Genomic DNA, 26,177 nt, shown 5'->3' on the forward strand with positions numbered 1-26,177 from the left:
CCTGTGTCTACTGGTTGGCCACTGCTCTCCTAGTTTACAGATGAAGAACAGATAAAACTCAAAATCATACATTCAGTGTTTCTCCCTAGGTCTATTGTCAGAATCTCCATGTCAGAGAACAGCTCAGTACCTCAGGAGTGCTATTGGTCTCTGGAGCACCAAATCATAATTACACTTTATTATGTCTGCTGTATTGGAAATTGCTGCAGAGTGTCAGTCACAGTAGGATATAATTCATCTCTGTGAGCATTTATATGAAAATGGGAATAGTCAGTATGGCTTGATGCCCATAGATAAGACTGCCAAATTTGGGCTGCTTTGTGTAGTCTAGACTAGTTCAAATTTTCCTGCCAGATAAGACTAGATTCTTTGGCTCCAAAAGATGTCAAATGAATATTGGGATTTGAATTCGAGAAGGTTTTATTTATTGAAATATAACAGTATATCTTCTCTCACCACCCACCTGTTCCTCCACATAAAAGCATGAAGATAAGAGCATGGGCAGTCTCTATCCTAGGGACTTGTGTGGTCTTAGGAACACCTCTTCCTGTGAAATAATTTTATGCATAGGTTCAGAGATATCAGCCACCCACAAAGCCAGCTAGGCCATAGTATAGTACTAGAACATAGTATATGAATCAATATTAGTTCCACACTTCTAGTGCTAGCAGATTCCTATTACATTGTGAATCTAAGTGTATCTGGACCAATAAATAAAAATGAATGCATACAGGTAGGTTTGGATGAAGAAAGAGAAATGCAGATTACTCCAAAGAGAACTTCATAGAGTTTCTTGAATGGGCTGTGTCCTCCCACATCCAGGCCAGAGATCCACGTGAGCCCTCAGCCTCCATGTCCTCCTGAGTCCTGCTCAGCCTGCAAGCTGTGGCTTAATTGTCCCTTCCTCAGAGAGACCTCCCTCACTCAACACCATGTTGGGTCTGTGCTAACTGTTCCCTGAGCCCAAAGAGGGAAACCAAGATGGAAGCCACCAAACTGTTAAGGACTAGTATCGGAAGTGATAAACCACCCCTCTACCATTTTCTATTCTTGGAAGTGAGTCAGTCAGTCCAGCCCACACTTAAGAGGGGGAATTCATCTCTATTTCTTGAAGAGAGAAATATCAAAGAATTTTCTAATATATTTTTAAGCTACTACAGAGACCAAATTTTTAACAGGCGGTGTTTGCCTTTGGCCTGTGCTTTTCCCTTTTTTCATTTCCCACATTCTGTAGCTCAGGTCTGCTGCCTCCAAAGTGCTCATTTTCCAGTAATCACTTGCCTCAGTGAAAACTCCCATGACCGTTACCTCAGAGTGGTAGCCATCTCCTCCCATTCCTAGCCAAGCTCCTTGAAGAAGACAGTGAAGCCAGTTGTCTCAGGAATCTGCCCTCCATCACTCCAGAAATTTGCCTTCATTCTTTAAAGAGTGCACTGCAGTCTTGTGCTCTTACCTTTGAAACAGAAGAAACAAGTAATATTAATTCATGTTACAGAGAAATTTTAAAAACATTGTGCTTGGGCAGCCCAGGTGGCTCAGCGGTTTAGCACCGCCTTCAGCCCAGGGCCTGATCCTGGAGACCCGATATCGAGTCCCACGTCGGGCTCCCTGCATGGAGCCTGCTTCTCCCTCTGCCTGTGTCTCTGCCTCTCTCTCCATGTCTTTCATGAATAAATAAATAAAATCTTTAAAAAAAAATTGTGCTGAGCAAAAGAAAACAGAAAAAGTACATACTGTTTGATCCCATTTATATCAAATTCTAGCACTCTAAACTAATCAACAGTGTCCAGAAGTAGACTGGTGGTTGCCAGGGGGCCAGGGGAGGTGGTAGAGGTTGACTGCAATGGGACAGGAGGGAATTTCCGGAGGAGACGGAAATGTTCCATATCTCAACATGGTAGTTACCTGGCAGCAAATCCCTATGAAAGTTCATTAAATTGTCCATTTAGGTAGAAGCATTTTATAAGACTGAGTATGCTTCAGTAAACTTTATTTTTAATGTATGCTTAGTAAATGCATGCAATATATTTTTAAAACAACTTCAGTGTTCACAAGAATAATGATTTGCCAAGTCTTCACTGAAAACTTTTGTCTCCCAGCTGCCTGGGTGGTTAGTTAACAAGACAAACTGAAAGGGAAAGTAGCAATTTATCCCTGAGTACCAATTAGAATATCTGTGTTTTCATTGGTTATAATAGCAGGAATATTTCATATCACAGAGACGGGTGGCTCTCCCTTCCCTCTGGCAATCAGTTATGAATAATTGTAAACCATTCTGCTGCATATCACCTGGGGAGAGTTCAGAAAGCATCTCAGCCCTCCTTCCCCATCCCAGGCCTATTGAATCTGAATCTCCAAGGGTAGGGCCCACGCAAAGTACAGCTCTCTAGACAGCTCTTATGTGCCACCATTGGTGAACCCAGTGAGATCGAGTATGGTGCTTTCCAGACTTTTCCCACATAAGAACATCTGGGGAGCTTGTGGAAAATAAATGCGTAGGTTCCACTGCTAGAATTTTTGTTTCAGTAGTTCTGGGATGGGGCTCATGAATCTGCATTTTTAATAAGCTCCCAGATAATTCTGATGTAAGTGGTCCAGGCATCACACTTGGAAACTAATAGAATCTATTCCCAAATGTCTGGGCAGAATTGAAGGTCCAGTAAGATGCCTCAGCTGAAGAGTGGCCCCCTCATCTTGATTTTTTTTTTAGATGGCATCTAACCCCACTGCTTTTGTTCCCTTAGGTACAAAAGCAAAATACAAAAGCTTAAGTACAGGGATCACTGGGTGGCGCAGCGGTTTAGCGCCTGCCTTTGGCCCAGGGCGCGATCCTGGAGACCCGGGATCGAATCCTACGTCGGGCTCCCGGTGCATGGAGCCTGCTTCTCCCTCTGCCTGTGTCTCTGCCTCTCTCTCTCTCTGTGACTATCATAAATAAAAAAAAAAAAAAGCTTAAGTACAAAAGTGGCTGTTTTCCTCCACCCCATCCCTTGCCCTAGAATCTGGTACCATAACCCTAACCTGTACCCTAACCCTAACCCATACCCTGACCCTAAACCATAATGGTGTTATTTTGCTGGCAGCAATCATCACCACACCCTAGAAGCCCATCACCTCCAGACCTCATCACTTCAGCATGGCACCTCACACATGTTAGAGCCCTCATCACACAAACCTTCGTGCTGCCAGGGCCCTGTGTTCTAGGCACATGGCTAGGCTCTGGGGATACTGTGACAGGTCAATCTTGGTCCTTGACTTGAACCCTCCTATCCATGTAGAGATATGAATGGTCTTAGTTTTCCCCCTGGTAAAATGAGGGTGCATAGCCCAAATCAGTGGTCCTTAGCAACAGGTTCTGTGAACATGCAGGGTAAAGCCAGATCCAGAGTCTGGGTGCTCACCTCCTCTTCAACCATATTTGCCATGTTTTTTCATTAATTAATGGTTTTTACATAAGGTTGCATCAGAAGAAGTGGTTTCTGCTACCAAAGTAAAGTATAAATCTGCTGGATTAGGGAAGATTTTGATTTCCTTCCAGTTCTGGCACGTTGTAGATTCAGAATGACATAGATTGTCCACTGCCTTTTTTTAAACTTTATTTATTTATAATAGGAAATTATTTTGAAACAGACTTATAGTAGAGATTTATGTCTATGTCTTATTAAACTACCTCAACATAGAGGAACTTTAAATGGCCTATGATAATTATATACTTTTAAAAATTTGATATGTTTATATTCTGAGAATATAATAAATAATCTGAGGATAGGGAGATTTTTTAATAAAGCTGTGGACAAGGTGCTATAGGAAATAGGTTTATGTATTACCTCATTTAATCTGTATGCAACTTTATGAGATAAATACTGTTTTTATCTCCATTTTAGAGAAGAAGAAAATCAGACAAAGTGGTGAAGTAATTTGTCCAATGTCACACAACTCTATGGGGTCAGGAGTTAAACACATGCAGTCTGACCCTACAACCCAGACACGACCTCTGCTGAGGCAGATTTTTGCTCAGAGACACACTGATTCAAATGATTTCTGATCATTGATTGGAAGTAGGATATTTCCTAAGGTTCTAGCCCTTGGATAGAAGAGCATCTGGCTGTGAGGCCATAGTCAAGTCACATCAGCTCTGAGCACATGGAATGTACGTTGTTTAGTGACTCAAATAGCATGGCAGTATATAAAGAGCTGGTGCTGAGTGCTGGGGCAACTAAAAAGGCATGATGCATGCCTCAAGAAACTTAATGTCTGTGGATCAGATGACCCAAACCCAAAGCCTACAGAAGCCGGGTAGGTAGCAAATGTGTGTTAGAAAGTAGGTAATAAGAAATAGGAAGATCTGGGAGCCACCACCATGTGACTCCAGCTAATGGTTTCACTAGGGAAGTTGGGACCCAGAATTTCCAAATCAAAAGAAATTGGAACTCCCAACATTTTAGGTGAACCCTTAAGAATTTTAAATGGTGGCAACTAATTAGAGCTGTTCTTGTACTTTGTTACATTTATTTCACTTCATCTCATTTTTTAAACGTATAGGCCTAACAAATTCTTTCTAGGTGTGCAGTTTGCCTAAGAGCCATCATTTTGCATTCCTGCCTTATATAGAGCCCACCATAGGCAGGACAGGGTCTGGCCCATTACAATCCTGGCAGCACATCCACAGTGCACTGAAGTGTAATTTTTTTAGCTTTTCCCTATCTTGAAAGCCCAGAACTTCTAAGCATATGAAGTGGAGTAGGGGAGCAGGGAGTTGGGGGGGCAGGGAACGTGTGTGTGTGTTTGCAAGCATTGGGGAATGTACACAGTTCGAATTAAGCAGACAAGACAGTGGTCATTTGATTGAGTTGGTGTCAGCCTCACATCCTGCTGCTCCCATGCCCCATCACCATTGCTGGTCTGCATTGACTGTGGTGCCGCTGGCCCCAAGGAACAGAGCACATCTGTTCCTTTGTCTTTGGCTTCACTCGACATGACCAGTGTCATCGCCAGTTGGCATTCAGATTGTTGACCCTGTCGCTGCCAGGCCCGGGCCATGAAGCAGCTATTGTTATTGTACACGTTCACTCTAAACAGTAGAGCCTTCAGAAACCTGCCGGACACCACCTCTGCTCTGGGGAATGGGCCGAAAGTACTGAGTGAGCTCACCGAGGACACTCCAGGGATTTTATCTTATTAATCTTTGAAAAATATTGGCAAATGGGCAGGAGTCAAATAAATATATTTGACCACATCCAGCATAAGTTGGTTTTAGTTTTATGGCCTAATGATTGAAGAGGTAGACTCTTCAGTTCATATGAACGGAACAGGTACTCCTGTTCATATCTAAATTCCATTTTTAACATAAAGTTTCTATGTGGTTTTTGCTTTATTTGGAACTCACCCTTTCTTTGACAGTGACAGCAGCCGTTGTGCATATACTACAGAGGAATCATAGATACTCATGGCTGTGGTTTTCTCCTTTGGTGTCAGTAGTACAAGATGTTAGAGTTGTAAGAGGTTCTCAGGAAGACTGTTTTCTGTTGCTGGTGCAAGGGTGTTTGGCATCTTGTATTAATAGATTATTCTAAATGGAAGAATTATTCTAAACATTTTTTTGTTTCTGATGTTGCCAGTAATCAGAGAGGATTTAATTTGTTGGACATGAGTATGTTCTTGAAAGCACGTGCACATGCATAAGTGTATGCATGTACATATGTGCACAATCACACACACACAAACTACACCCTGATGCTCATTTTTTCCAATAAAGCTTCAAATCTTTCAAAACCTCTTCTCTGTGGATTTTTTTTTCCATTTTGTTAATGGAATTGTATGTAAAAATTCTTCTTCCTTGAAGCTTTTGAAATGCGTTTTTTCCAAAATTGATACCTATGGGATTTTTGTTTTATTTTGTTTTGTTTTGTTTTAAATTGTGGTAAAATACACATAACATAAAATTTACTATCTTAACTATTCACATTGTTGTACAACCCACACCACCATCCATTTCTAGAACCCTTTTCATTTTGAAATGCGTGCTTTTTATTTTCACATATGAACCAGGTCTTTAGGGTGTACAACTGATGCCAGGAAAGGGAACAACAAATATGCAGAGAAAAAAAGCTATCTGTTTTTATTTCTCTTTAACTGAGGCAGAACTTCCACCCACCTTCGATGCACTAGACAATTTCCCTCTTCTTTTGAGAGCAAAACACGGTGTGATGACAGTAGCACATAATCACCTTGATTGCTAAAATGTCTAAAATTGCAGCTTCATGCTAAAATATCAGCAGAACAAGTGAGGAAGGAGCCCTAACCAGTAAAAATTGCTTTAGCTCTCTGAAGCACATTCCCTTTATGCAAAATCCATGTTGTTTTCATGGCTCATTAGTTGGGAACCAGAGACTAAGAAAAGAAAGGGTCATGTCTCCTCCCATATTCTGAAAACCATACAAGTTTTGTTCTAAGGGTCTGCAGGCACATAGAGTTTATTCTTGTTTTACTACATGTGTTCTCTTCCTGATGTAGCATCACTGCTCACCCACAACAGGAGAAACATTGGACTATTTATGGCCAGGTCAACTTTACAAGCTTGGCAGCTTGGGGAACCATTTATAATCCCATGGACTTTAAAACTATAGAGTCACCCTGGCCATTGTATCCTCAGGGTGTGATGAGGGTGCAGCCAACTTTTTCTGAAAAGGTCCAGACACTAAACATTTTAGTTTGTGGGCCTTAAATAGTCTCTGTCACAAGTGCTCACCTCTACCTTTGAAGCGGGAAGGCAGCCAGAGATGATGCATATATGGATGGGCCTGATGTGTCCCAGTACAACCTTGATGGACATTGAAATTTGAGCTTCATAGAATGTTTCTATCATGGAATATTCTTTTGTTCTTTTTTTCTCAACTATTTAAAAATGTAAAAAACTATCCTTCATTTATGGGCCATTCAAAATAGGTGTGGACTATATCTGGCCCGTGAGCTGTGGTTTCCAGTTCCCTGATGTAAAGGAAAAATAGGACTCTGCATTCCATTGGTAAAATCCAAAGATAGATCTCAGGACAAATTATTGCTCTGCCAGGTATTAACCATGGAACCATGGGCAGGCCACCAACCTCTGCAAGCTTCAGTTTCCTTATGGAGGAAGCATAATGGCTACTCCCTAGAGATGAGAGTCAAAGTGGAACCCCGAGTGGGACCCCAAGTGGGATACCAAGATCAGCCCCTAAAGCTCTCAGGAGCTTAAGCACATGTGTCATTTGGCAGTAGTCTAACTCCTAACAAGCAATCTTATTTTGCTAAAATGAAGATTCAGTTTGTCTCATGTCCATTTATTTCATTAACCTAATACTTTGTTCCTTCCAAAGGACTGGGACTGCTAAGAAGCTACAAACTTCCTAAATTATAGGCTCTCTGAGGAAGAAAATCTCTCTATGTTTTCATCAGACATAAAATAGAGGTCTTATTAAGTGATGGCAAGCTCTGTCTTGTGGTGAAGTCAGCACAGCTGAATGACTCCTATGAATTCTTTGTTTTCCTGGAGGAGGTAAATTCTTCCTCCAGGGACCCAAGCCCTGAAAGTTCAGGGCACACCCAAAATGACAAATCCTGCTTGAATGTCATTAAGTGTCAAGCCCATTAAGCTTCTCTCAGAACAAGTAAGTCTGTGCCTATAGCAGCCTACTAGACTAGAACTGCTTCACCAGTCAATGCCAGTCAATGCCTTCTGCCCCCTTATCACCCTGCAGAAAGGCCAAGTGACAAGCAAACAAGAGAATTCCTTACCCTGTCCTTCCACATCCAGTCTTCAAAGATCTGCAACCTAATAGGTGGCCACTGTGCCATTTTGAAATCTGTCACATTCCTCTGAGGAAGTGGGTGCATTCAGCCTTTTGCTCATCCCAAAACAAGGGATATGGGGAGCATCTACCAGAAACCAGTCTAGACTTGCTGATACATGCAGGGTGTGGGAGGGAGGGAGGCAGACCCTTTTTAGTGGTGTGGACGTCAAGCCAGGCTGTGGAGAAGATGGGAAGGAGGGAGGGGCAGCTGCCAGCCAGAAAGGCCAAGACTATGCCTGATGCAGTTAGAGGTGGCATCACTTTGAGCAGGAATCAGGTTGGATGCACACATTGTCATGGTCAGGAGCTCATGGTGCACCAGCAAGGATGGCATGGGCCCGACATGGTAACTCCATCTGCAGAATAAGTCAGGATGGTGAAATGCACAGAGTAGCAGAATGGGGCCTGGCAGGGCTTTGGCAAGGAGATCTTGAGAAGCGCAGTGATGATGAAACATTTTGATTCATGTGTTTGCTCTCCTGATGCCTGGTAAGACAGCCTGTCTCCATATGGAGTGTGTCTATAACCCATCTCCTGTGGTTCAGTGAGAGAGTTTCAAAAATGTGCAGCCCTGCCTTTACGAGAAGCAGTATAAATCAAGAGACTGAATATGTTTACATAAAGTAACTTATTTTTAATGCTTGCAGGATTTGGGAAGAGAAGAGCAGTTTGATTCTTGTATCATATGAATAAATATTCTCGGTGGGTGGCAGGTCTGTGTGTTTATCTATCCATACATATGTATACATGTACTTGGGGGCGTGCATATATGTGCACACATTCTCACACACACCACACACACACACACACACACACACACACACACCTCCATTGGAGAACGCCCTCCGTGTCACTAATGTAGGCTGCTGTTTAGGAACAGAATTAATCAAATAAATATTTTTCTTTCCTGTTTAGGGAGGTCTGGCCTGCCACATTTCTATTTTTATTTCTTTTGGCTTATTTGCCACCCACATTCTTAAAAGAAAGCAGAAAGAACATTTTTAATTCCTATGTGCTGGTTGGATCCCATGTATACTTTTTTTTCCCCCGTGTATACTTTAAACCGGGAGAATTCTTTTAAAAATTCTGTAGCTGGCTGCCCTGCCTGCCTTACAAGAATTCAGACTTTGGGATGCTAGCAGGCCCCTGACTGTGGGCCTCCCATGAATGGTTCCACTGGCTATGTCCCTGTTCCTGTGGCCAGCGCTGGTTTTGTATGCCCTCTGACTCAAATACACTCAACCTCAAGGACATGCAGGTATCAGGGAAGATGTGTTCACCACAAGGCCTTGGGATGTTGTGGACTGGTTAGGAAGACCGGTCTTCCAGGTTCCCGCCTTGCCTACCCTCATTCCTAGCAATATGACTTTGACCAAAGTCTTTAACCTCAGTTCCCTTATCTGTAAAATGAGGATAATACTACTAAGACTGCTGTAAGGATTCAATGAAATAATGAACATCCAGCCAACATTGAGCACAGCATCTGGCATAGAAAAAGTGCAAAAAGTGATAGATACTACTCTGTTAGGACCACAATATACTTTTATTGACTCATTGAGGCTCTTAATACCATGGCCCCATCTTGTTCATTCCATCTTTTGTGACCTGACACTACTTCATTCATTCATTCATTCAAATTAGTTATTAGTATAAAGCCTCATTCCAAAAATAATTTAAGGTGTCAGGTATCAGCTTCCCATTGGAATTCTTTCAGTTCCCATTAAAGAGACACATCTACTAAGAAAAAATTGTTTTAAGGAAATGTTTAGGCCCAATGCTTGATCTTCGCACAAGATGCCTTCTCTTTACTCCCTGGTCAGTTTGCCCTCCTGAACAGAAGCTCCCTGCCAGTGGGACCCTGGAGAGAAGCTGCAGCATCCTTCTGGTTTCAGAGGCCCGGAGGGTGAAACAAGTGCTTGGAGCTGGGGAGATCCGAGGAAGGGTGCCAGAGATTCTCTGGGGTGGACTTAAGGGCTGCGGTCCTGAGACACAGCAACCTCCCTGTGACCGGAGGGCAGGCAGGAGCTGCTCACCACCACAATCCTCCCCACCCCCGTTGTTTCCACTGTCAACAGTCCAGCTTTCCTACAGGGAATGGGCTGGAGAGTAGATGGAGTATTTTGCATTGGCTTGTTTGTCTTCTCTGCCCTCGTGTTCAGGGGACTTCCCTGCAGCAAGCAGCCTACTGGTTTTCCTGCGCTCTCCCTCGAAGTGAGACACTGCCCTCTGAGCAGAACTGTACTGCATCCCCGTCTGAAGGAGGAGAGCTAGCTGCCAGGCCACATTCTTAGCAACCAGTTTTAGGGACACTGGGATCCTCTTTCTCTCTTTTCCTTTCCCTAAGTCCTGGCCCCTTTCTGTGAATCACACCACCTCCCATTGAGGCAGCTAGTAACCCTCACAGACCTGGAAGCAGAGCATGGAAGAGTGAACAGGAGTGTTCTGGGCAGAAGGAGGGAATGGGGCTCTCCATGCAGAAGAAACAAGTGCACAAAGATGCAGAAAGCAAGGTGTGTGCAAGGCAGGAGAGAAGGAAGTAGCTCTGACACAGTTGACAGTCTCTTTAACTTGCTGAGACTATCTGGTAGGAGATGGAGAGGAGGGGAAGCACGTTTTATGCCTCTGGATTTTCAACAGCACTTTTCCAGCCAGCACTGTTGATGGTACCAGTGGGAATTAGAGCGTGTGCTTCTCCACCTTCCTCTGTGGCTGCATACTGGAATCACAAGGCAGTGTGGTATCACAGGAAATTCGGAGTCCTTCAAACTGAATGATTTGGAGACAACAGCTAATGTTGATTCTTACACTCTAAAGCCTTCCTCTTCTGAGTCAACAGCCTCTGGAGCCACACCTGCCCATTCCTGGAATTCTTCCTCATAGAGTCACAGTGCCCCAAGAAGCCTTGCTGAGTCCTGGTCCCTGGCTACGGCCAGAAATGACCTCAGGCTGACCCACGTGCTCTAACTGACTTTGGTTCACACTCCCTTGTTCCTCCAGGAAAACTGCCAGTTCCCAAGGGACTTGCTTTTGCTACCAGTGGGTTAGATCCGGAGATAAGGAAATAGCAAATGATCTGCTTGACCTCAAGGGTAGGAACAGGACCTGAGGGAAATGGGTGTTGGTAGGAGCTGAGAACCCTGGAGGGGCAGGGGGATTGCGTTGGTTCTAGTGAAATCTTGGCTTAGACACCACCAGCATAGTTGTTGGGAATGGAGGAGAGAAAAGGGCAAGACTCCTGACAGAAGTAGAATTTTCAAGATGGTTAACATTTTCAAAGCACTCGCTTTCCAGGGGAAGAAAAGAGTAGCCAATAAGAAAAGAAACAAATTGATAATATGGATACAACTTGGAGATTTTCAAGTCTCTAAAAAATGGAATTTGTAGGATGAAAGGCACCGCAGAAAGCTTTCTTTCTAAGCTGGCCAACACCCGCAGAAAGCCCCGCCTCACTATTGGAAATGAAATTCTTCCTGTTACGTTCCCCGTACCCTTAGCCTCCAGTCCAGCCAGAAATTCGACCCCCGTACTTCATGCTGCAGTTCAAACCCATGTTCCCAAGTGTCTTGGAGAGGAGACTGGGGGCTGATGAGAGGCCCAGCGTGGCCGTGCTCCAGCCTGGGGCAGGTCACTGGGGGGCTGAGGCCACGCTGCTGGGCAGGGAGTGGTCCAGGGAGCAGTTTCTAACGAGCGCCACGCCTGACGGCTTCATCCTGGTGGACTCCCCATTCTTCTGCCGTGTTCTTTCAGCAGCCGTCCCCTTGACATACTGCCTTCTAAATGTGTTGGTGAAGCTCCGTTACTGGACAAGGCATCTGTGTGTGTGCGCCCGTGTGTGCACACATACGTGCTCAAGCTCTCTTAGCTGAGAGGCAGTTTACTGCCCTCTTAGGGCCAAATCTAACACTAAGTTGTGTACTTCCAACTATCCCATTTTAAGCTACTGGGTTTTTAATGGTGGCCAATGAGGAGAGGGTCATTTCCAGAAAGCTTTAAGCCCAGCGTTCTCTCCTTACCACACTTCAGAGCCTTCTGCACCCACCTTCCATTCATCTCTTTGTGCTCCCCTTCTTCCTTAGTTATTTCTTTATTTCCAATATTTCTTCCTCCTCTTTCTCCTTCCTGTTTCTCAGAATTAGCTGAGGTGGGGAACTTAAAACAATAGGCTTCGGGTGGTGTTGTTATAGCACCTCTCATCCTTATATATGTTGAAACTCTAGAAAAACAAAAGGACTCACTGCTTTTATATCTCACCCCAGTGAAGAGATGAAAACTATGTTTTCTGTTTGTTGGCTTATTTTTGTTCTTGAGTCCACCCGGGTGCAAATCCTGATTCTTCTACTTGTTAGCTATGTGAATGTGGGCAAGTTATGTCACTTCTCTGAGCCTCCTTTTCTTCAACTGTATAATGGAAAAATACCTACTTCAGAGTTTTGAAAAAAAAGTGTACAAAATAAACATAAGTACCTCTACCATAGTAGGTACTCAGCACCTATTTCCCCCCACCACTCATTTTCCTGGATCTGTGGACCTAACCATTGTTTTTTCTTCATTGGGTCTTAGTCTAATAAATATTTTTTCAATACCTGGTATGTGTCAGGCCTAGTGTACCAGGGTCCAAACAGACATAAGATACGGTTCATCTCTTCAATGGCACCCCTGTGCTGGAGCCAGAAAAGTAATAAACTTTCACAGAACAATGGTGAAGGGTGCTGTGGCCACTACAGAAAACCAGAAGAGGAACACCAAAGACTCCCCAGGGATGGGGTGAGGAAGGAGGTGGGAGAAGGTGCCCCTGAAGAGGCCACACTGGGCAAGAGCCTAACGTAGGGTGGATTTTACCTGAAGTACACTGAGCCAACTGAAGACATCCTTGTTTACACAACTCGCCTCTCTCAGTTCAACACCAAGTGTCCAAAGCCTACAGGCCAGCAGTCCTAGCTCTGCCACTAATTATTTGCGCCACCTCAGTCTAGTCACCACTCTCATAATCTGGATTTTCAATCTCTGAAATGAAGGTCTTAGACTAGACAATACCTAGGCGTCCTCCAAAATTTACCAGTAATCTGTGATTTTCTGATCATGCTACCATTTTTTGGAGCTTGTTTTATGGTTTCTAATGTTAACCTCATAAAATTGCCATGCTAAAATGATGACTGACACCTAGTAGACATCAATGTTTTCCCTTTATTTTATGTGAAAAGTAGATCATTAAAATGTGTGATGGATTGTACGGTAAGCTACAAGTCAGTTGGACTGTGGTAGCCAAGGCTGGGTCAGAAATTATTTGTGTGACCCCGAATAACTCATTTTACTTCTCTTTGTGACCACTTACTCCCTGACCTCTACTACTAGTTCTAAAAACAGGTAAACTGAAAGATAAGAGTAAGTTTAGACTTTTAGGTTCAAGCAGGTTTGTTGTACAGATATCAAATACTTGTTGCTATGGCTAAGAACTATCTCTTCAGTTTGAAAGTGTTTAGATAGAACAGAAGAGCTTGCATATCTTATGTAGAAGATATGCTGATTTCATCTACCACCCCCATTCCACACAAAAACTAGCCAAAAATCATTTTAACTTTATTTCTAAAACTAAAAATAATTTCAATATGGAGGTTTGTCTACTTCTATTTTTGTTGTTATTTTTTTTAATTACTAGAGCTTACTAGAAGAAAATTACATGTGTATTAAAAATATCTCAAAGTCTAAGAGGATATGCAAAGGGCAAATGTCAGGAAGAGAATACATACATTATTTCATTCACCCAGAGATAAACTTATCACATTGGACTCATATTTTGTTTATATTTTTCCCAAGATAATTATATCAAACTTTATATACTGTTAAATGACTTGACCAAAATATTTCTCATCATACACTAATATACAACAAATTTATAAGGGCCTTCACAGATTCAGGCCAAAATGAAATGATGAATTCCAGTGCTGGTAGTAAGTGATATGATATGTATGTGCAACGTGATAGGGGAACCCAAGCAGGGAGCTAATAAACTTTCTGGAAGCTGACAGTTAGATCTTGAAGGATGAATTTGCCAGGCATAGAAGAGCAGAAAGCATTTTCCAAATAGAAGAAACAGCTAGAAAAACTCCTAGAAATCTTGATAGACCATGTCCTGTTGGAAACAGGGGAGGAGTGCAGTTTGCCTGGTGGGTGGGGTACATGAGTGTGTGGGGGTTCATCAGGAGGTGAGCAGAAGGAGGTGAGTCTCTGTTATGAACAGCTTTGTTTGCCAGGCCCTAGAGTATGGAATTTGTTCTGTTGACAGTGGGGAACCAGGGACTTTACAAAATCAATTACTGCCTTACTTAAAGCAAATAATACTGAGTGAGCTAACCAAAACCCAGCTTTACTCTTTCCTTAAGGATGGATTTTTTAAAATCCAGGTGCTTAAAAACATCTTCCTATACAAGCCAAAAATAGTCTTTATGAACCTTTCCCAGAAATTCCTCATCACCTCTGCAGAAGCTTTTCAAGCACCTTTTCGAGTTGTTTAGTGGTCTGCCTTAATACACATTGCATTTAGATCAGTCCTACCATGGAAAATTCAGTCTTAAAGAACAACCCGGGTAGATATGTTCAGGCCACTCTCCATGATAGGAAGGAATGTGTTTGGTTCCCCTAGGTGACTTCAGGAGGGCTTTGATGATGACAAAAGCTGTGGAAGCCAATATTGGCTGGTTTTTTGGTTTCAGGGGTTTTTCCAAGCACCAGTTGTTTCTTAACCAGCTCGTTTGCGCCACCCAGTGGGAAAGTACTAGAATACAGGATTGAAGAGTGGATCTAACTGAGCTGTTCTTCCTGGTAGGATCTGGGAATTCCTGGTCTGCTATTTCAGCCGTTCTTTCCCTATAAGAATGTTAGGAGACATCCTCGTAAGCACTTCCTCTCCTTCATTTGGAGGTGAGAAAGCATTTGCAGTAAGGAAAGCTCCAGTCCTGGCTTTTCACAGACTAACTCTATGGCTCTAGATAAGTACTGTGTCCTTTTTCAAAGTGTTTCCTTGTGTGTGTGAGTGTGTGTTTAACTCTTCCATATTCCTAGTGTCTATAGTATTTTAGGGGCATAACTGTTTTAGTATTTACCCTGTGCACCCATAATTCCAAGTGGCATCAGTTTGGGTAATGAAAAAATATCTTTAAGATTTTGAAAATCCAGGAAATACTGCAACCATTTATAATTAACATGTGTCGATATCATCTGCATGTATGTTCATAAGAATGTCTCAGAGGCTTTAAACCACAAATCACGTGGTGTGAGTGGAAAAAGCTGGCTTTTGCACTCAGACCTGAGTTTAAGTCCCACCCTGGCACTCTCTGTGTGACTTTGAGAAGTTACTCTGTCTCTGAGCCGTGTATCAATGAGCATGGCCAATCTCATTTCACAGGATTAATGTAAGAGTTATGGGATGTAGTATCTGCAGAACTTCCCAGGGGCACCGGGAGTAAGGAGTAGCCACCCTTTGTTGGGTGGAAGTGACAATTACTGGTCAGTCTCTGCAGCTTACCTGTTCTACTTCTGCCAGTCACTTCTGCTATGAGGCCTGGATTCCTCTGCTGTCAAATGGGGTCATGGTTCCTTCTCTTAGAATTTCACAAATGGTATGATATAAAATATAACACCTCTCCCGCCCCCAAGCACCTGGCTTCATAGGTATTTCACAAATGCTAGTTCCTTTCTTTCTAAAAGTATTAAACCATTGCAAATAATGACAGGATTGGTTATAAGGCCAAAATGTCTTCATCCCATGATCTCTCTCCCCACCCAGTTGCCTCTCTTGCTATCTCAAATACTCACACATATGCATATTTGCATTCTTGCCTTATTTTTCCCATCTTTGTCATCAAAAGTTAACCAAAAGCATGAGAATTTTTGGAAGCTTAACAAAGGGACAGAAGATTCATTTTAAGATTGCCATCATTCTTTCCATTCCTCACACCAGGTGCGTGGGTCCATACTTGAGCAGTTGTGCCTTTACCTGTCTTCCCACACCACTGCTCCCTCCTGGGCTGGCCCCTCTGCTCCAGCCAAAGCAACACCAGTCCATGGAGGGCTCCACCTCGGCCCGCATTCCCCCTGTCAATCTTGTCCCTTTCTCCCCACCTCACTCCTCAGACTCCTCCTTTAAATTTTGGGGTCCATCTAAGTGGATACATTACCAGAGAAGTCTTCTCAAGCCTCTTCTTGCCCTGACATGAAGTAATGGTTGCCATGTGTGTGCCTCTGAGGAGAAGGAATTAATGCATATCGAGTCCGGGCATATTTTAATACTTTTAACCTTCCCAGTCCCCTTCTCAGGTAGTATCACTGTTCCGTTTTACAGATGAGGAGACTTAGGGCCTATTCAGTGCTTCATTAAACAAACATCTATTGAGTGTCCGTTGCCAGGCACTGAGATCTTGACATGGGATGGATCCAGGAGGCAGGAATGAAAGAAAGAATAGACTATTCCAGTTGTGAAGAAGGGTGCTATGAAAGGCAGAAAAGAGGGATATGCTCTATCTCAGAGCTTAGGGAGGAGATCCCTAAAGAAAAGGCATTTCTGCTAAGACCTCAAGACTCAGGGAGGTCACACACAGGGAGGGAGGTAACGAGGGAGAAGTGGGCTCTGACTGTGGCTGGTATTTGGAGCTACCATGCCTCATGGTCTCCCTTCCTCTAAATATCTGCATTGGTGTCACTGTGTTTTAGGTTGTGATCTACATGTCTGTCTGATAGATCGTAGCTCCCTGCGAACACCAACCTCATCTCCCAGGCACCTGATACATAGTAAAGGTCATGAGAATAAGAATAACACATTGATATGGTTTTCTAATAGAGTCTCTAAGCACCTGGCATTCCCATTCTCAAATTCCTTTTACTCAGATGTTTTCTATTTTATAGGCTGGGGTGATCCGGGGTCAGCATGTGAGAGATGTGGCAGCCGATGTCAGCTCTGCAGTAGGTGGAGCTTGAGAGCAGCTCACTCATCTACATAAAGTGAAGTTAAAAGTGTCCTCCCAAATGCTGCATTGCACAGGGCTCCTTACCAGTCTGCTCTCCAGGCCATTCTTAGAGATGAAAGTGGAGTGGCTGCCCTGTGCCAGGCACTGTGTTGGGTCATGTAGTGACCCCATGAATGTTGCTTTACTTGACATGCAGTGGCTCACAGTCCAGTAGGGCCCACAGACATGTCCATAGCCCATGTACACACACACTTACAATCCAGCTCGTTGGAGGCAAGACTCCAGGCCAGCACTGGTGGAAGAAGTGGCTAACTCCGCAGTGTCTGGGGCAGGAGCGTCAGAAGGTCTCCCAGGTATCTTGAAAGTCATTTTGCCTGAGTTGGGGAAAATGAATGGAATTAGCTAAGTAAAAAGGGCAGGATATGGTGGGAGTAGGCCACAGGCAAGGGTCTCACCTATGCAGAAGCCCATAAAAGATGGCACATTTGGGATCGGCAAATGCTCACAGGGGCCCAGCAGGTGGTATAGATGAGGGAAAGGCCAGGTGGATGCATGTCGGACACAGTGGTATATTTTTCATGCCCATTAACAGGAGTCCTCCCACCCATTTTTCTTAACTTACACCCACTTCATTTTTTCATCTTTGTTTGGAAGGTAGGTAAAGTGAAACTGTTCACTTCTATAAGAAAAATAGCCATCTAAACCCAATGATTGTATCAATCAGTAAGTGATATTTGGCACCTGTTGGGGAGACAACTGGGAGTAGTAGGGACTGGGGCCAACTGGAGAGTATATTCTCCATCAGAAGAGGACAGCTGTTCTTCAACTCCAACTGTCTGGTGGCTCCAGATCTTGCAATTTTTCCAAAAAAAGGTGAGCAACCTGGAGTTTTTGCAAGTTAGCCAAGTTTTTTTGGTTTGTTGTTATTTTTAACATTCTTGATTAAACCTGCAGACCAAATGGAACACATCTGCGTGCTTATCCAACCTTATCGTGCTTATCCAACCTTATCCATGGGCCATGCTTGTGATTTCTTGTTTCAAGGTTCCAGAGGTTATGAGGGTATTTTTAGAATCCTTCAACAAGTCATTGCTTATAGTTATTCCTAATTATCCTTCTCTCCCTGCTTTCCAGAAAGAGATGACGAGCAGGATGTGTCACTAACACCTTACTTTTGGAAGACCAGAGGAAAGCTCTTTCCTCCTGGAGTCCTGAGAAGGAAGACCTCCCTGGCTGAAATGGCACACCTACTTCCAGGAGCAGGAGAGGTGGAGACAAGCGGTGATTCCTGAGAGACATTCCCCACTCACGCTGTGTGCTCTTAACCCTCCGAGTGCTGCTAGCCACGACCTGTGGACCTGACCACAGCGTGCAAGAAGGACTGCCCCCCCCAACCCCTTCTGGCTCTCAGTTGCCCCAAGGACGCCTCTGCACTTCTGTGTGCGTCGCAGCTCTGCCTGTGACCTGCTGCCTAAGCTTTACTGGAATTCAGGTTTTGAGACTGAGACACTTATTTGTATTTTCCACTTCGGTCTTGTCAACTGGCCAACTTTTCTGTAATGTGTTTTCTAAGTACCAGGTGAATTTTGGAACTCTGGATGAGCAGCAAGTTTTTCTATAACAAGTCTTCCTGTCAATGTTCCCACCCTGATCTGATGCCATGGTTTAACTTCATGCGGAGCCATATAGCCATGACAGATCTAAGACCCACCCTACAGCCTCAACATGATTTCCCTATTAGGCATTTTTATCAGGGACCCCTCCATGACCCCGAACAAACTTTAACTACAGGGAGGAGACCGGCCACTAACATAAAACTGACAAGTTACCAGTTAACTCTGAACAGAATGTGTTTTTTATAACCACACCATTCCTGTCTCTTCTATTCAAGATATTTTCTTCCTGTTTCCCAGAAGAGAGAAATAAAAGGAAGTTATAAATGACCAAGAATGATCAGCAGAAGCCCTGAGCCAGATAGATTAGTGCAGTGTTTGTTCTTGACCAAACGGTAGGGAATTGTGGCTGTCTCTACATAATACTAAAATTTCACTTTAAAAAAAAAAAAAAAAAAGAAGAAGTGCAATTGGTTATTTGGTGCATATAGCTCAGACAGCCAGCTCATTGACTTGTAGCCTTCCCAGCTGGCCCTCTGACCTCCTACATCCAGCCTGTGTTTTCTTTCTCTTCCTCTGTACTACCCCTCCCTGGCTGGTTTGTATTATGGCACAAAATTAATTTCTGCCCCTGTGATTGTGCCACAGTTGCCAAGGTAACAGTGGAACTGGAGCTAACTTCCTTCTTCCATTCCCTCCCGGTTTTCCCATTCCAGTAAACAGAATAACACATTCTGTGTTACATCCTGCCTTTTGAAACCCAAGTGAGTCTTAGTGGAAGAAACAGTTGCCTTCTCTGCTTCATTCATGAAACTGGTGATGGTCCTGAGAGCCTGTGACTAGGGGGTGATAATACTCCCAGTGATCATTTGAATTTGACAAAATAGCAGTTGGTGAAGGGAAGTAGATAAGAATGTTTTAGTGTATTTTAATGTAACACTGATTAAAGAATAACTAAACAACTCTGATTTTGTTTCATTATATGTAACGCGTTAAAGCCATTCATGGCTGACACAAGAGCCGAGAAAGCATGAGATTTTTTTGTCCAAAGAAAGGGCTGACCCAGTCTGGGCACTGTGGCATCCTGTCCTAACCCAACAAACCAGCCTTTGCTTCTGATCTTGTCAAAGTCGTCTCGTGGAATCCAAATGCTGCTACCTCTTTCCATATTGTTGTGTTCTGGTCAAAAACAAACATACCCTCTTCCCTTTTTTGGCTTCCTAAGATAACTCTGAGAGGACAAGATAGGCAAAGATTCTTCTCAGCATCATCTTTGGCTGAAAGAATATCTGACTGTCCTAAGGATCCAGAGAACAAAGAAATAAGACCCCCTATTCCCAACCTATGCAATACACACGCAGTAAGCACTGCAGGGGAATGTCCAGCTGAGGGACAGAGAAATAAATGACAGCAGGGAGCCCAGGCCCTGGGAACAACTCTGAAGCTTTGCCACCATGGAAAACCACAGGATTTTAGCATTAAAAAGTTGACCATGTTCCTGCATTTCAATGATGCCTAATCAAGCAGGATGCTGGATTCTGAAGACATTTGTTACTAATTATTTTTAAGGTTCTTTTCCATTAACTGTTTGTGTGTATGAAATTTCCATTCAATTTAAAAGACCGAATATTGTTTAAACTTCTTGGCACAATTTCCTCCTGCTTTTATTTCTAATTACATTAATCAACTCTTCTAGGATAAGTTCTGGCAAACTGCTCTTATTTTTTAATTAGAGTATTCCTATTCCTGCAGAACTTTGTTTGGCAAATTCTAAAGAAAATTATCACAGGCAATTTTTTATCTCTTTGACCTGACTACATCCTAAGTACATCTCATCCTAAGTACCCCCGCAGAGGGGGATCTGAGCTCCTGGCAATGCTTCAGGCACCTCCAGCTCTCTGGCTTTGAGCCTGACATTCTGCTTCTTCCTCCTCACCTGACAGGCTCTCCTTCATTTCCCACTTTTTTTTTTTTTTAAGCTGGGTATTACATGTATCTGCCAGCTTTTTTTTTTTTTTTCATTTTATTTTGAGAAGTTTCCAAGTGGAAATTTCAAAAAGAGAAGATTACGATGAACATCCATGTCCCCTTCACTTATGTGCCTCAGTTGTTAACATTTTTTTGGTTATTTACTTTTTCCATATATTTTCTCTTTCTCTCGGGAAATATACATTCTTATAGGTGAACCATTTCAAAATATGTTGCAGACATCATAAAACCTTAAAAAACTTTGTCGATTGCCCCCAAAATGTTTATAGCTTTTGATATTGTTGTTTATCCAGGATCCAATTAGGAATCACACGTGGCATTTGTTGTCATTCTCTTTAGTTAATGGGTTAGAGTTCTTCTGTAAGTATGTGTGTGGCATGGTGGTGGAGTGTTTGTGTGTATGTTGTATGTGTGATGACACTGACATAAAGGAGTTCAGGCTGTTTTTTTGGTAGAATGTTTTACAATCTGGATTTTTTTCTGATTGTTTCCTCTTTATTAGACTCAGTTAAACTTTTTTTTTTTTTTGGAAGAATACTACATAAATGATGTTTCCTACCTATTGCATTTATCAGGAAGTATATAATGTCTATCGTCTCTTGTCATGATATTAAGCTTGACCAGTGGGTTTAGGTGTTGTCTGCCCGATTCATTCATTTTAAAGGTACATAATTCACTAGGAAGCTCTGAAATTCAGCATGCACACATTTTATAGAGTTTGAGGCTGTGCACATGTGCACTCCTTTCTTCATATTCTCAAAGCAGTCCAGGGTCTCCAAAAGATTATAACCATTGCAGTTAAATGATGTAACAATGATAAAGGATTCATGACTTCCTGTTTAACAGAAGGAAGGAAAAGTAAGACGGGCAGGACATTAGTATGCTAGCTGATGAGAAATTGTACGGTCCCTGTAGCCAGAGCTGAAATATGTTTTTGGTTTTGTTTGTTTTTTGCTCCCATCCTCAATGACTTCCCATTCAGACCCATAGTTTATTTTAGAGAGCATGCATTCTCAATGAAGGTGATTATTCAAGGGTGCAAAAACTGTGGGGTTTTTTTGGTGAGGGAAGGAATCTTAGAATTTACAATGGGTTGTGGCCCTTCAGGGGGCCATAGTACATAAACAAATATAAAGTGTATATGTGGTATTAAAGTTTCATGAGGATCATTAGGAATAAAATTTCGTTAAAAACTCCTTAGGATGATGATAATAATAATAATAATAAAGGCTGAGAAATACTCAACTAGAGTCAGATTCTGCCTCTTAGGTGTTCATTCTCTCTTCCTGAGTGTTTTCTCATTTCTGAGAGCTAGGATGAGTGGAAACAACTTCAAGAGCTTTCTTAAGCTGTTCCTTCTACCCTCCCAAACCATATCAGTCACATTCCCACGGAAAACCCCATTCTCCTCTTGAAGACCTCAGGCATAGACATTCTACAGCATCCTTTGGTATACCGCAGTGAACACTTTACATCTGAATTCCTTCCATTTAGCCTGAGCCAAGCTACTATCTTTTCAGCACACCTTTCCTAGTGTCTCACATTAAGAAAGATCCAAAGATTATCTAGGATAAGAAGAAGCATAATAAATGAGAGCCTTATTGGCAGATCCAGTAAGTATGTGAAGACTGTTACCAAATGTCCTTCAGCCTTCTTCCCCTTTGGCTCTCCCATGGGCAGAATTCTCCTGGAAGCCTTCTTGCTCTTGCTCCGTTGCTAACATTTCTGCCATTAATGTTCATTTGAGCCCTTTCCTGGGCTTTCCATGTCACTGTGTGTTATCGATGTAACCGATAGTGAATGTGTAAGAAATTATCGCATACTTTCTCCAAACTCTGTGTGCTGTCTTTGCTAAGTCCTGACTTGCATTTATCAGTTTTCTTTTCTATTTGTCCATGCTAAATCCATTTTGATTTATCTTCCTGAGTTTCCTTCATTTTTACCTTTAATATTCCTCATCCAATCACTCTGTTTTGTTTTAATCCCTTCTTTAATTGGCAAAGCGTTAGGAGACTTGGATGGAGTGCCTCTCATTTTTTGGTGGTGATTTAAGCCAAATCGTCATCTGGTCATTGATGGAAGCACGTCATTCCCTGTGGTCTCTGACCTTCTATGACTTCCACACCCCATGGGTATCACACTGTAAGTCAAAGAAATATCATGGGACAAGTACAGCTATGTCTTCAAGAAGTGTGTATAAAGGCAAAATCATGAGAAGGAGCCAGATGTGTCACTTAGATAATACTGTTGTCATTTGTGCTTGGATCATTTTGGTCCTTGAGAGTGAGAGTGAGAATCTAGGTGATTCTCTCCTAGAATTAGCCAAACAAAGTGCTTTGGAGATAGAAAGTTTTTTCCCTGCTTTAAAAAGTATGTCAGCAACCAAAAACTTATAACAGGTTGTTTCCATCTGGATGGTTATTAATTCTGGATAGGAAGTTTTGGATGAATAAATAAGGATTTTTGTAACTTTCAAAGGGGAGACTCCATTTCTAATCTGACATTTAAACTGTATTACTAACTTTTAGTATTTTAATTTCAAGGTTTTCCTGTATCTTTTCTAATTGCATCAGAAAAAAATGTATACCATATTTAATTCCATTTGTGATTAAGGGTTTGACTATAAGAATAAACTAATACAATTATATAAATTAGAAAAGCCAGAGGAAATGAAAGGATATTTATGAAATCAGTTCATGTGAGCTTAGGATTCAAATGTCACAAATAAAAGACACATAACCATCACCTACCTGTTCCGTCTTTTTCGTGTGTGCTCAATTAATTTCTTTCACAGTAAGTTTTTCATCCTGCAGTGGTCTTAGAACAGGTAAATGAAAATAAAATGGTTAATTCTACAAACAATAATTCAAAATGTGTTGAGAACACACAGGCATGTATTTGTATTCTAACAGGAATTCCTTTATACTTTTTAGATTCTCCCAGGAGGGAACAGCTTGCATATAGTTGAAGTGCTCCACAGACTGATGTTGTACATCTCTTCTTGCAGTAGGAGTCAATATTAAATTTGATAACAATCTAGCATGTAAATATAATAAATCCTGACTAGAGAAATAGCTCCTCAATCAGAGGAAATAAACCTGAATTTTAAATTCAGGTTCGCCACAGCCTTCCTTTTGAGACTTTGAGAATTTAAATGTTCTGTGCCGCAGATTTCTGAACTGCAACGGCTTATAGATTAGTTCCTGTATAACCCACAATTCTTTTTGCAAAATAACATAAGATTAAAATATTAACAGATCTGGAAAACAAATATATAAATTCTATATGTTTGTATGTTGTTAGTACATTTACAGCCACTTTAGAATAATTGTGACTCTAATAACAGCCACTGTTGCTAATAGCAGCAATCGGATACTATGTCTGACAAAAGCTATTTGTGATGAGGTGATTTCTCAGCAGATGGCAGTGAGGAATGAGGCTTCTGGAACCCCAGCACAAATATAACAGGTTCCTCTACTTCTCAATTCCACTGTCTGGAACCTATACCGAGATGTGACAAAGAGGCAGATTATGGACTGAATGTGGCCTACAGGCATGTTTTGTTAGACTAACACAGTTTTTTTTTTTCTCATTTTTTAACCAGCTACTATCATTAAAAATGGAGAAATTTGACATCTAATATCAGAATTTCTGTCTGCTCTTATAGAATCAGAAAATCTGACACCAGACTTTTGCTTCTGTGTGGCAAGAACTGGCTGAGAAGTGATGGACCCATTTAGATGGAGGCATGTTCTCCCCAACTGCCCACTGTCCTCAGCACTCCCTACTGCATCCCAGACATGGGGCTGACTGTCAGTTACCACTGCCCTCTTAGTTTGGCAGGCTTCCCTTGCGCACATTCCCTGCCACTCCCCTGAAGGCATTTCAGGTCACAGTCCCTGTTACCCTATCTAGAGAGATCTTTAATTTTCAAGTTGATCACTACCTGCTATATTATGTTGTATTCATGCTAATAAGTGGTAAACTGTTTTAGAAGATGATAAATTTGCATCAGATGCCTTCAGTCCCTCCAACCACAGCAAAAATTGGTACTCCTGTGGACATTAAGCTAATCACTATATCTGTCCAATCTTGCAATTATTTTAAATTCTTAAACTTCAACTCTGCTTCCAGACAAACTTCATTACCAAAATGATAAAGAAATGTCATTGGAAATTAACAGTGGTGTCATTTATAACAATTATATATTTTATCCGATTTTTCTTTTTCATTGTGAAGATTTCAGCAGAACACAGTGTGTTACCAGAAACTTCTCGTTGTTTTAATGCAACATTCCTCATCTGAGTTTTTGTGAACATGAACATGAAGCACAAATTCCCAGTACTCAATAGATTAAAAACTAAATGGGGAAATCCGATTCAATTTAAATAAACTTTGGTTGAGTTTATAACAGTATTACTGCACACTAGATTATGCTGAATATCTGCTCCAGAGGAAATAATGTCATACACTTGAGACATGACCTCACATATTATCAGATCAGCAGAGAGTAAGAGTCTAAGCATTTTCAAGAATGCTGTAGAACATAGAGGGGGGAAGGTATCAACAGAATCCTATGTTTGTTAACTCCAAAACAATGTTAGAAATAACTATGTCTCTACAATGATGTATTTGGTATTGTTAAAAACTGCATGTCCACTGATAACCACAAGAGACAGCAGCATTTAGAAAATTTATAAACTGTGACTTGTTTAATTATTTTACTTAAAGTTTGTCTTATCAAAATAATAATCACATGAAGGTAGAGATGCTTGGTGCACACAAGTCTGCAGTTAAGACAAAATCTTGGTAAAGATGCAAAGGCCTTTTAGACATGATCCAATCTAGTGGGAGAAGTTCACATTGGCTGGGAGAGAGTGAGGAATGGGGCTGCCTACCCCTGCCCTATCTGTGGATAAGATAGGCCCCTTCCCTGCTCAAAACCCTGAAATGCTACCTTTTGCACTTGGCTTAAAAGCTTCAGCTCTCACTTTCTCCCTCCACTCCTATACGCTGGGTCTCTTCGCTGGACTTGCACATGCCAAGCACACTCACACTGACAGCCTCTGTACTGGGTGTTCCCCTGCCTGGATGCTTTTCCCCTACATGGCCTCATGGCCAATTCTTTCCCCTCCTTCAAGTTCTAACTGGAGTATCACCTTCTCATTGTGGCCCCTGCTGATCGCACCTGCCCCCTGGGCTTCCCAGGACTCGTGAGCTCCCTTTCTCTGCTCAAATTTTCCTTCTCCTATAACATGTGCATAAATTATATATATATTTTATATATATATATATACTTTTATATATTTTTATGTTTTATATATATTTATATACATAGAAATATATAATTTACATATTTTTTAAAGATTTTATTTATTCATGAGAGACACAGGAGAGGCAGGCATAAGCTGAGGGAGAAGCAGAGTGAGAAGGAGGATCCCCACGGGGAGCCCGATGCAGGATTCGACCCTGGAACTCCCAGATCACGCCCTGAGCCAACGGCAGACTCTCAACCACTGAGCCACCCAGGCATCCCTATATATAATTTATATTATATAATATATATATTTTTAGTTTTATTGTTTCTTGTCTATCCCCTACCCCACTAGAATATAAATTTCACATCAGAGATCTCTGTTTTGTTTGTTTTAAGATTTTATTTATTTATTCATGAGAGACACACAGGGAGAGAGGTAGAGACACAGGCAGAGAGAGAAGCAGGCTCCATGCAGGGAGCCCGATGTGGGACTCGATCCTGACACTAGGGATCACGCCCTGGGTGTGAG

At 42.1% G+C, this 26,177-nt stretch overlaps 1 protein-coding gene across 1 annotated transcript in view; it reads left to right on the forward strand.

Annotated features, from left to right (window-relative positions):
- The window catches only part of MOB3B (MOB kinase activator 3B), a 188,598-nt gene extending 165,462 nt beyond the window's left edge, over window positions 1-23,136 (forward strand). Inside the window, exon 4 of the mRNA XM_072728131.1 lies at window positions 17,924-23,136. Coding sequence (XP_072584232.1) covers window positions 17,924-17,953 — 30 coding nt within the window. The 3' untranslated portion in view covers window positions 17,954-23,136. The remainder of the gene's footprint in view (window positions 1-17,923) is intronic.
- The last annotated feature ends 3,041 nt before the right edge of the window (window positions 23,137-26,177 follow it).

Source organism: Vulpes vulpes, chromosome 12 (assembly GCF_048418805.1).
Source record: "Vulpes vulpes isolate BD-2025 chromosome 12, VulVul3, whole genome shotgun sequence".
Taxonomy (NCBI): domain Eukaryota; kingdom Metazoa; phylum Chordata; class Mammalia; order Carnivora; family Canidae; genus Vulpes; species Vulpes vulpes.